At 50.8% G+C, this 12,173-nt stretch overlaps 1 protein-coding gene across 9 annotated transcripts in view; it reads left to right on the forward strand.

Moving 5' to 3' along the window:
* The window catches only part of MBNL1 (muscleblind like splicing regulator 1), a 74,140-nt gene that overhangs the window by 13,758 nt on the left and 48,209 nt on the right, over positions 1-12,173 (forward strand). For 8 of the 9 annotated variants that reach the window (XM_039556659.1, XM_039556657.1, XM_039556660.1 and 5 more), the window contains exon 2: positions 2,688-3,591. The exons of the other annotated variant lie outside the window; for it this stretch is intronic. In XM_039556659.1, coding sequence (XP_039412593.1) covers positions 3,418-3,591 — 174 coding nt within the window. In that variant the 5' untranslated portion in view covers positions 2,688-3,417. The remainder of the gene's footprint in view (positions 1-2,687; positions 3,592-12,173) is intronic. 9 annotated transcript variants of the gene reach the window in all.

Below are 12,173 nucleotides of genomic sequence, written 5' to 3' on the forward strand. Positions count from 1 at the left end.
TGGGTTTTGCAGACCGTGTATCTTCTAGCATGTGAAGCTTACTGGGGACTCCTCAGTGACTTAGTGAATATCACAAGAGAATTTCAAAGTGAGGGGAAAATAGTTCATGTAGTTAAAGAAAGATAATTCTATGCTAACATCTTCCTTTATTTAGTGGAGATATTGAAGATAAACCTCTGGTCTGACGTCAGTCTTTACTTCTGCTCCAAGGCTATTTTTAAAGCTGACATTTCTGGCTGTTTTCAGGTAGATAACAAACTATGACAAAACACTTTTTCTTCCAGTAACTGTTTATACAAAATATACATCTAGTATTTCTTTTTGTTCTGAAGATCTACCTTCGAGGCATCAGCTCCTCTGAGTAGTATTTTTCTTTTTGTGGCTGGCAGCCTGAAGAAGGAAGGGTGGAATTCAAGCTCAGTGCAGTCCCAAGTGTGTCACTGACCTCAGCAGGAGCAGGATTTCTCTCCGAGTGAGTGACTGTCCAAATCCTAACAGGAAACTTATCACAAACGTAGGAGTAAAACATGGTTTGGGGAGTCTTACCAGGAATATTTCTCGTGTCAGTACATGTGAGCACAAAAGCTAGTTTTCATCTGTTTTCATTTTGGGCGCTGCCTTCACGGTCTCTTTCATTTCTTGTTAGGGGTGACTACTTGTTAATGACAATGAAATTAAATATCTTGTTTGGAAACAGTGGCCTTCAACTTGCATTGGCTTTAGCGAATAAAATGCATCAATTTGCTGCTCTAACTCTTCTTGGTGTTTGGAAAAATCAATGCTTGGTATAGATTGGTTACCAAGCTGATGAACAGGAGAAAACCCTGCTTAGAGCTGTTCCACAGCTTTGTGGTAGAGCTCTTCTTGCCGGCGTTGCCAGCGCCCTGCCCTGAGGGTCTCACAGGAAACAAATGTTCCTAGCAAAATAACACTCAGAAGTTATTTTGTGCAGTGCAGGAGTGATGGTGGGAGGATGCAGATCCAGCTCTTGTCTGTGGAGGACAAGTTGCAGTGCACCTCGACTGAAGGCTGGGAGATCTGTTTAGGCTTCCAAAAGTGCTCTGGTGTGCTGGCAGTCCTGCATGAGGCTGCAGGGGTGCCTGGTGGATCTGGTGGACCTGCTGGCACGCGGCCCCTGCAGCACGTTCTCTGCTTTCAGATCTCTTGGTGCTAATCTGTCATGGCTGGGAAGCGTGGCGCAAGTGCAACAACCAAACTGGTTTGCCCGGACACTTGTTACAGAATAAGTTTTCAAGACCTAAGTCATGAATATCCCAAGCACTGAGGAGTAGTGACTGCTGGTGCGGGATGACCCCCTACTTCAGTTTTAGGCAGTTGAAGCAAATGAGTATCTGTGTTTACCACGAAGACACTTAGTTGTTAACTTGTGTTTGCAAGTAATTATGCAGTTGTTTGTCTCTTGCTAGCAGGGATTAAAAGTGTGGCATGATTTCAAGTGTCCTGACAAAGAACCCAGGGTGCCTGTTGTAATCTCATTAGCTCTGTTAGGTGTGTTTTCCTTCCCCTGCAGTTGGTTGTTCTGATCACTGTGCCTCTAGAAAAAGACTCCGTAGCTTTTTCTCATCTGTTGGTTTGCATCCACGCTGACAGCATCGCTTGCCAGGGTGTGATTCTGGTGACTGTGTCAGTGACCTGCATTGGAGGGTGGTGGGAAACAGGAAGATGATAAAGCAGCATCTTTAGAAAGACAGGGATGGGAATAATCTTCCCCTTAGCGCAGGTGGAGGATGCTGTTGGGGTTGCGGTGCTGGCAGGAGAATTCCCGTCGTTGGTGTTGTCAGTGTGTCCCAGGCAGTGCCACGAGGGTCCCTCTGCTCCGTGCTCTGGGCTGAGATGCTCAGGTGGGGACAGGAGCTGCAGTTAATTATACTAGATTCGTATTTGCAGGTGGCACCGGGCTTCTGTGGCAGAGCTGGGCATCTGAATCGAGGCTTGGAGGGAAACCCACCCAGCCCACCGAGGGGGAAGGTTTTCCGTCGTTCCCGGGTGTTTTTGCGGTGGCCCGTAGCGCTCCCGCAGCACGGTGCCGGGCGGGTCGCTCCGCAGAGCGCTCCGCCCGTCGGCAGGCCGGGTCGGTGTCCCCCGAGCTCTCGGCTGAACGCGGGTTGGCCCCGGTGCCGGTGGCCGTGTCCGAGCGGGCGGTCAGGCGCCGCTGGGGCCGAGCCGCTCCGGGGTTAGCGTGTCTCGGGTCTGTCCTCACGCCGGGGCGGGCCCGGCGGGGCGGTGCCGGTGCCGGTCCCGTTCAGCCGCCGGGTTCCGCACGCCGCTACAGCCGGGCCGCACTCGGGAAGCCGGGCGGTCAGGCGGCGGCGGGCCCGAGCCGCTCGGAGGGCCGGCGGTGCTGCCGGCGGGGCGGTGCCGGTGCCGTTCCCGGCCGGGTTCCACACGCCGGTACCGCCGGGCCGCACGCGCGTCCCCCGGCGGCGCGCTCGGGGCAGCGCGGCGCGGCCGGCGTCTGACAGGCGCGACCTTTCATAAGACGGCCCCCGCCATTGGCTCCCTGCCCGGAGTGTCGCTGCAACGCTCGCCGCGGCCCGCGGCGGTGCTGCGCCCGGCCCCGCGCGGGGACGCGGCCCCGCCGCCCGCGCCGTGAGTGCCCTGCGCGGGGCGGCGGCTCGCGGGGCGCCCGCGCCGCCCGCTGCGTAACGTGTCTCTTCTCTCTACAGGTTGGTACTAAGAAGTGCCTTTCCTGACGTCGCTGCTGCTTGGGACCGCTTCTAGAGCAGCCGCTGCTTTTGCCTTGCTTGCTGCCAGCTAGACTGCGACGACAGCGCTCCGCCGCTGCCAGCCCCGCGCCCGCCGGGAGGAGGGTCCGGCGCTGCTCCCCCGCCGCCGCTGCACTGTGCACTAAAGTGTGCCCGAAGGTCAGAGCTCTGCTGCCCGAAAGCCAAGGAGAGGAGGAGAAAAACCCCAGCCCAAACCCAGTGTCGGTCGTTGCTCTAAACTGCTGCATCTGTCTATGCCAAACTAATCGATCCCGATTGCACCGCAGAGCCCGCTGCGAGCCCGCTGCCTGGAGGCACCTGCCAGCCGCCGTCCCCGGGAGCAGCTCGGGAAGCGCTGCCAGAGCCCGCCACGTTCCATGCTTGCAGCGGCCGCACTCAGGACGGGATGCTGAGCACGCGGGGCTAGTCCCGGCCACTCTCCCGCAGGCGCACCTGGCTGGCGGTCCTGGCCTTCCCCCGAGCCCCGGTAACAGTGCCACGCTCTGAACTCTGGTGACACAGCTCTTCCTCGAGATTGCAGCCACCCCGTTTTACACGTACTTATTTTAAAATAGGGAGCGGGGGGAAAAAAGTGTTCTGGAGGTGGCACTTTCATCATTTCCAGTTTATCAGTTCAGCTACTCGTTTGCCCATTTTTATTGGAAATTTTAACTACCTGTAAAATCTAAAGATGGCTGTTAGCGTCACACCGATCCGGGACACAAAATGGCTAACGCTGGAAGTGTGTAGGGAGTTCCAAAGGGGGACTTGCTCGCGACCAGACACGGAATGTAAATTTGCACACCCATCGAAAAGCTGCCAAGTTGAAAACGGACGCGTAATCGCCTGCTTTGACTCATTGAAAGTGAGTAAATATTACATTATTTTCAAGGATATGTGGTTAATGAAAGAAGCAGTTGTAGCTACAGAAACCCTGCAGCCGAGCAGGAGCAAATGCTGGCTGCCAGCAGTGGGGTGTTTTGCTGATTTTATTTTATTGATGCTTGTCGATTTGTGTTGCTGTTTTCCTCAGGGGAAGGGGAAGGATGTAGGGAACGAAGGGAAAATACATCTGGCAGGGCTCAAATCCTTCAATATGGCTACAGGGGCTCATTCTTCGCCTCCAAATTATTCCCCGCCTGTAGCTGGAGTAAAGGGCACTTCACGTAGAAACAGCAAAGTCACTGTGAGGATTCTTTGTTTTTAATAGCACAAACCACGTAAGCAATATGAGGATTTGTTTCCATCTTGTAACTACCAGCGGGTTGTTGGTGTCTCTGGACAGCTGATGGTGAACCTTAGAAGAGTGTTTTCCTCCCAGGGTTATTCGGGTGTCTGTGAGCACCCTGCATGCCTTTCTGTGGTTGGCACTGGTGTGGTTATCCCATCTTTTTCCCAAGTGCACTTGCTTAAGGGAAGGACAGCACTTAGCAAAAGGCAAGGTGCCTCTGGACATGTAAACATGGTGGGAGCAGAGAGCATTTTCAGGAGGCACATCCCAGCTAGGCACTGTAAACATAGGGCTGTTGTTTCACTGTAGCTGTAGTTTCAGTGATAGGTGTTAAATGTGCGGGCCCCAGCTCCTTCCCTTGGTTTTTCATGATTTAAATAACCTAACGTATAAAATACCCATACCGCAAACAGTAGAGAATTAATTCAGTGGAGTCATGAAAAAATCAAAACTTGGGAAGCAGAAATTTGTCTGTCAGTTTTTTCTACAGTGTAATTTTCTCTTCCTGGGCCCCGATCCCAGGAAGCGGAGCCGAGTGCGTGGAGCTGGCTGCTGGCACTGCCGTGCTCGGGGAGGGAGCTGGAGCTGGAGCAGCTCCTGCAGGTCGCGGCCCAGCCGGGCCCCGGCGCAGCGCGAACGGGGCAGGAAGTGGGTTACAGCGGGTTTGTGTAAATCCTGCAACATCCCGAGCTTGAAAATTTGTCTTGTCTCAGGTCAGGGGACAGGGTAAAGCTTTACAGTGCTCTCAGGCCCGAAATACCCACCCCATCACCCCTAGCCGTGGCTTAACTTGCAGATACTGAAAGGGTTTGTTTCTTTGTTGTTCAGTTTACTTTTAAATACAGCAATTACAATGCATGCAGGGGTATTAAAGTGTGTAAATAAGATGTTTTTATGCATTAAGCACGTGCTGGAGGTAGGAGCAGAGCCAGGGCTGCCAGTGCCAGTGGGGAGTCCCAGCTTCGCGGTGTCATCGCAAGGATGCGGTGCCACCACGTGTGGACGAGGTCGGCGGTGGCTGGGCGGCCTCGCTGGGGGGATGGCGGTGCTGCCAGAGCACAGGCCTGGCCCCGGAGCCTCTAGCCTGTTTCTGAGTGAGGGGCTGTGGGAGCCACGGTGGGTTTGCTGGTGCAGCAACACCCGCAGTGTCCCCCGTTTGGTTTCCCAGCAATGTGCGTCTGGCCACCGTGGCCCGACCCCACTGGCCTTGCCCTTCTCAGCACAAGGATCTGGCCGAAAGGCTGGAAACCAGCCACTGGAGTGAACCAGACATGATGCCAGTGGTCGCTGGAAGTGCCCTAGTATCTCAGCGCTGGACGGGGATGCTGGTGGTGCTGGAGCCGGGCGGCAGCGTGGGCTGGTGTCTGTGTAAGAGGGGATGGACCGGGGCCTGGCCTGGCTTCCCCGGCCCCGGCAGTGTGACTGGCCCTTCTGCTGCTGTCAGCAGGGCTCTTCGCTTCCTTTTTTAATGCAGGAAAGGCTGACCTTTGCCAAGCACTGCAAGGTCCGTGGGTGATAACTGTGGGTAACGTTACAGCGTTGCTGCGGATCCTCGGAGGAGAGGAGTGTGCTGCTGCCCTGTGGAGTCAGCGCAGTGGCCGAGCTGGGAGCTGGGAAAGAATCTGCTGTTTAAAAATACACTGCTGACCAGAGCTGTTTACTTGTGCTCATGCTAAAAGCTTTGCCAGTGGCTGAGCTGCTGTGTGTTGGAGAGGCTCCCGGGGATCTGGCCATCCCCTCGCTGCAGCCCGGGGCAGGATCCCACCGTGTCCCGCCGTGGGCCTGGCGCCTGTGGCTGCCGGTGGCTCCCCAGCCCCTGGGCAGGGGTGGTTAGTTAAGTAGCTGTATCGTGTACAAGAATACCCTGAGTAAACAGAAAATGGAATATCTCCCTTTGGGGAATTCCCAGTCCAATCCCCATTGCTGAAGCCATTGCTCAGTTTTGGTTTTGTTTCAGCTCTGCATCAGTTCTGGTGTGTGCTGAGCTCAACCAGCACTAGTCACTGAGTTACCTTATCTGCAATATCCCAAACTTTAGATGTTCTGCAAGAACAATTTAGGGAAATGCTGCACCAGCTCTGTCTAGACCTTATAAGGTCAGTCAATACTGTAGTACAGATTAAAAAAGGTTTTTGGTTAGGACATTCAAAAGTAATTTTTAATTTTTCAGTAATTCAATATGGATGTAATGTCCTTGTTCTTTACTAAAATAGCAGTATGCTGAAAAATTAACCTTAATGTTAAAATATTTGATTTCTTATTAATGTATATAATACTAGTATTAATTAGACAGCTATTCTTGCATTATCTCTTGGACATAAGACAGATACTTAGTCACTGAATTTTTCTTTACAAACTCCTGCATCTTGGCAGGAGTTGAAATGAGGCGACCTTTAAGGTCCCTTCCAGCCCAGCCCACTGTGTGATGCTGCGATCTGTCACTCCAAGACTTGGTGTGAGTGCCTTAGGGGTGACTGCTGTGTGGAGCTGACGTCAGGCAGGTGTGAGTGCTGCAGAGCTGCAGCCCCTGGAGCAGGACTTCTCTGAGCTGGAGATGGCCCGTGTGCTCTGCTATATTTAGAACATAAACAGGCAGAGCAGATACTCGGAGGGGACCCTGTGAGTGGCAGTGCCCTTCACCTCTGGCCCTGGCCCAGGTGTCCTCTGCGGGCGCAGGGACAGAGCACACCGAGTGCGCAGCCGCCGCAGCCAAACACCATTGCCCTGCCCTGCCCTGCCTGGAGGAGGCAAAAATAGATGCCAGAAGTGAAACTTTCAGCTTGGGTAAAGCAATTTAAAAAAAAATATTTCCCCTTCCACTGAAATGAAGGCACAAACTGAGTGTAGGGCTAGAGCAAGGAAAGCAGTGTTGCCTCCCGAGGTTGTCTCCTGTGCTGTGTGGGAGCAGTGGCACTGGGCTCTGGACACCGTCTCTGGTTGGGAAGCACGTCCTGTGGGTGCACCTGGCTGCTCCTTCTTACCTGCGAGCAGGAACAAGCAGCTGCTGGCCCGTGTTAACCGGGAGCGTGGGGAGCAAAAGGCAGCCAGGCCCGTGGCTGTGACCTCTGTGGTGCTGCAGGAGGTCAGGGCTGGGACAGCCCCGGCGAGATGTTATCATCCTGCTGCCTAATTGCTGCTAATGAAACCTGCAAGGCTGGCCTAAGGGGAGCGCATGAATCAAGATGAACGTGTGTGGGATAATCTGGCCCTTAGATATTAGCAGGATAATTTTAAACCAAGAATGATTATGTAGTGTATTCAAATTATGCGCTGGAGCGGCTGAGTCAGCTCCAGCTCTGGCTTTGCCTTGTTTAAATGCCGTAGGATTTTTTTCCTAAATTTGGATGCCTATAAGCCTGTTAGACTGTCTACAACAAAAATAAGCTCGAGTTCCTAAATCAGGAAACTGGTTTGCAACAGAAATTTGATTTTTACCATAATTTTGAAACATTTTTCTTTTTTTTTCCTTGGAAAAATAAGCCTAAGTAGAACTCGTTTCTGAAATTACGTTAGCTTCGTCAGATGTTCCGATAGATGAGTCATCCGTGTTTCCTGAAAGCTGAGATAAAGATGTCTGAACAATGGGGAGATGGATGTCAAATGCAAATGCACATGCCGAGGCCGTGCGCTGGGCAGGGCGGCAGGGCAGGGGCTCGGCTCGGCTCCGAACCGCCCTTCTGCGGCGTGGGGGCTGCTGTGTTCCCAAACCTGCTGCTTCCAGCTGATCTGAGCTTCAGCGGCCGTGGTGAGCAGAGTCACACACCGTGGCTTTGGAGATAACGTGCGCCACGGGCGCTGCAGCTTCCTAATCAATTTTTGCTCTCTTAAGTTATGCTCCTGCTAAGGCAGCTCCTTCATGTTCAAGCTGGGTGTCCCACTGAAGTGTGAAAGCTTTTTCTACTCTTTCTTCAACAGCTGGAAAGTCTTAAACTTCCACATTTCTCTGCTTTTTTTAAATTCTAAGGAAAAGCTGGAAACTAGAAGTGTAAGTCACTTCACTGATGATGTGTGAGGTTGAAGCTCTGGTGCCTTGTGTCTGAGACCCAGTAGCACTTGTTATGATAGTATTTTATCTTCTGAGTAGAAGTATTTTTTTTTTTAAATGAAACTCCTGAACTCTGTAAAAGTGACTGCCACTTTTTAACAAGAAGGCATAAAAATATATAAATGTAGCAGTATTATTATTGCTGAAATTGGTGAGCATCTTATTTCTTCTACCTCAGAGATGTAATTGGTAGTTGTTCAAGTCTATTTTGTCGCTGCTTCAAAAAATACTGATTTTTTTGACTTGTTCCCCTTTGTGTGACACCTAAGGGTGTAGAGTAAGAACCTTATTTCATTTAATACAAAGGAAAGAAAATCCCGTAAGCATATTGCACTAATCATGTTGAGAATGGCAGATCATGGGCCTGATTCTTCTTTAATTTAGGTGAAAGAAGAAACCCAGAACACTTGAGCAGGTGATTCTTGGGTGATTTTTTATGTGTGGTATCTGGCATCCCTGGAGCATGAGGCAGTGACAGGACTCTGGGTGCAGAGATGAGGTGAGGCTCAGGCTGGGAGGCAGATGGACACATGGCTGATTCCAAGGAAGCTCGTAAAGCAGTAACCCTTGGCAAAAAATGAAAACATAAACAATGTTCAAATTCCTACGGTCTGATTTGCCATTTTTCTCCTCTCCAGCCTGTGCGTCTGCCAGCAGGCTGAGCTCCAGAAGAGGAAGCAAAGGGAAAGCGGCAAATATATCGGGAAAATGGGGCAATTGTTAGGCTGAGTGGCAAACAGTCCATTAGCAAACCAAACAATTGAAAGCACGTGTGTTCCTCTGTGGGAAGATAGATGGTGTTTTGAAATCTTATCAGGTCCTCGGACAGAAGAGTTACAACTAACTACAGCCTTCACAGCTCATTTTACAGCTTCAGCTCTGCCTCGGCAGAAAGAAATTAAGCAGAAATTAAAACATTGCACTGCAGCATTTGCACTGTCATTTTTTAAAGGCTGTGCGTTATAGAAACCAGCGTGGGCTTCTGTTACAGTCAGGAACTCTGCTGGGTATAGTCAAAATCAGTAAAATTCTGAACTGGTTTGTAGGGAAGATGTAAAGAGGCATAAAATAAGAAAACCTCATGTCAAGAACATTCAGACTTTTGTCCCAAGTCTTAACTGAGTGATTAGGAGCAGCCTGTGAGGCCTTTCTCTTTCCCAGGATGACCCCAAGTGTCTGTTTTTCCAAATACAGATGCCTTGTTGCCAAGGCTCACTGAAATTTATTGGAAGCAACAAATTACATTCAAGACCGAATGATCACATCTGTTTTCTGACTTTGGAGAAATGCTGGTGTTTCTTTGTTAGGACTGTAGATCCGTATTAGCCCAGCTGGATGTTATTTAGGAACTACTGCCCCGGGTGCTGCTTAGGAGTCTGCGCTTCCTGTCGGGAGCTGCTCCCGTGTCCGATGCCTGAGAATGAGCCTCTTCTCCAGGTGAGCAGCCAAAGCCAGGGTGAGGCCGGTCCAGACAACCCTGCAGAGAGAGAACTAGCGTAGGTTTGGGCTTTGTCAGTATCGGGCACCTCCGATGCTTTGTGTTTGCTTGTGCTCCCGGCAGTGCCGCGCTGGCCCCTGCCTGCCTCAGCCTCGGCAGCTGGGGGTCCAGGCTGCTCCTCCACCCAGGGCTGCACAGCAGCACTCAAACCGGTCCCTCTAGGAAATAACAAGAGCTGCTTTTATCCTGATCCAGAGGTCTGTCTTGTTCCCTGTTTCACGGTGCCACTAGGAGGATTACCGCTGTTGAAATGAGATTTAAGCCGACACTGAATTGTCAAGTCCTGAAACGCAGGATTATGCAAGTAAGAAAACCTTCAGGTTCATGGTTGAATTTATTGAAATAGTTATGACTTATCCTCTTCATTAGGAAACATCTCGGGATTTAACTGATGCAGAACACATTCAACATTGAGGTAGTTGAAAGCAACTGCAATGTTTTGGTGAAATAAAGGAAAATGCATCTGATTAAGTGGATTTTTAAAGGAGCAGAAATCCAGTGTAGCGCTGCTGGAGGGCTTCACCCTGGCACTGGCAAGCTGCTTCCTCAGATTGCCTTTTTGTTATACTCCACTCACTGGATAAACTTCTCAGCTCTCAGCCTTGGAGATCCCAGAAAGTTCTCTGTCTTTTCAGAGACGGGATGGTGGGCACGGTAGTGCTGCTCCAATGGGCGAATGCTGACGCTTCCGAAGCTTGCTGACAGGAGCGGCGGTGCTGGAGGGGGACAGGGGCCGGCTGGGGGAACAGGTTTGGATCCAGCTTCATCTCAGAGCACTTCAAGTCCCATCAAGTTCCTGGAAAGACGCTCTTCGGCTCCAGATTTCTCTGGACCTTTCCTAACTTGGCAAAATAGCACAGAGAGTTAGCAAGAGAGAGTGCTGTTTGAAAAGAGGAGCAGTTCTGGGAGGAAGCAAAGCTGGTTACTTTTTGTTGGTGCGATTTCACTGAATTTGCATGGGTTAATTCCAGGTTTACATAGCGACATAAATGGTTGTGAGATTGAGATTTAAATTTGAAAGAGAGGAATTGCAAAGTATGGAAGTTGTCCTTCATTTATGTGCATATTGCCCACCCTGCTGTGCCAGCTGCATGGGAGGGCAGGTGTCCATGTGTGCCCAAGGGAGCAGGAGGCAGCTGGCATAGAGGAGGAGCTGTGAGGATGTGGAAGGTGGGTGGCTCCGAGGCCACCTCTGTTGAGGGGACATACCTGTGGGGACCAGGAGGAGCAAACACTCCACTGAATCTGAGGTGGAACAGGGCAGTTTGTCGTTGAGGCAGGTCATGGGCAGGAGTTGGCTCAGGTCCGAGGGGTCTGTGGTATCCCTGGGGTATCATTTACTTGTGGACATGCTGGAAAATCCCCCAGTCCTGGAGCAGCCAGCAAAGCCGGGGTAGCTGCAGGTGTAGTAGGTAACTACCACTTTGCAGGAGTAAAACTCATTGTTTTCTGCTCTTCTCAAGTTTTTCCTGTCTCCTGGCCATGGGTGGAGCTGCTGTCCGAGGGCATTACCCACGTGCTGAACTTCAGGAATATCAAGAGCCCTGTGGCATTTGAGCCCCTAGCAGTGTTAATGCTGCTTCAGCTTCCAGCTTTTCCAGTGTTGTTTTCCCTTTCCCTAACCCTTCTCTAGATGTTTTTAAAACATCCTCACTGTTGAAAGCAGAAACATAAGATGGTCATAAACATCATTAGTGTAAGATTGCAAGGAGACACAAGAGTGGGTTTTAACAAACATGACTAGTCCAGGCTTTGTATATGCAAGGAGAACCTGAGGAATAACCATGTGTGGAAGCATGCACGCAAGCAGGCAGAAACCCGTGGTGAATTTGTAACAGTGGGCACACTCTGGGAGCACAGACTGATAATGGAAGAAGGGAATTTCTTTATCCTGGTGGGATTCAGTCTAAAAACCTGTACAGGTTCAGTGCTGGTATTCGATACCGGGTGAGGAGGAGGTTGTTTTTTATTAATTTGGGAGCATCTTTTGAGCCTTGTCTGGCTCAGGGAGAGGTTTTCACTCCCCAGGAGCCTGGCAGGTTTTTAGGTGTGCAATAGCCACCACAGCAATGTCAGGAACAGCACAGTTTTTCTTCATTTGTTCTGTTGTATTGGAACAAGAGTGTGCACATTTAACTGAGGTCTGTTGAGAAGAATAGGCAGAATGAAAGGTTTTCTGGGTCCTTGGGGCTCACTATAAACTGACACTGGTGAAGCAAATACTGAGTGGAAAAGAAAGTGGTTACTTGGTTGGGCTCTTTGTGCAGAATTTGGCCGTCAGCATGCAGCAGCTTGGAGCACATCGTGCCACCAGAGACAGGGTGAGCTGCAGCTGGACGGGCTGCTGCTTCTACTGACCCTTCCCATTTTTTACAGTGCAATCAGAGTTTAGAACCATTTGTAGATGGGAAATTGTGCCTGGAATTCAGCTTTCTGGTTGTAGGGTGTGTTGAGAAAATCATCTGCATTGACATACCCTTGCTTGTCTGGTGCCCTGGTAAAATCTTCCCTGCAGTGAGCTGAGTCAGGAGATAGCCTGGATGTCTGCAGTGACTGTAACCAAATAAAAATGCAGGTGAACTGGGAAAGCCCCTGACCGAGCAAACTGAAGGATTAAAGAGCACTCACTAAACACTCCTTAGAAGAAACAGAAGAGTCAGATCTTTGTATCTA

This window comes from Corvus cornix, chromosome 9 (assembly GCF_000738735.6).
Source record: "Corvus cornix cornix isolate S_Up_H32 chromosome 9, ASM73873v5, whole genome shotgun sequence".
Classification (NCBI taxonomy): domain Eukaryota; kingdom Metazoa; phylum Chordata; class Aves; order Passeriformes; family Corvidae; genus Corvus; species Corvus cornix.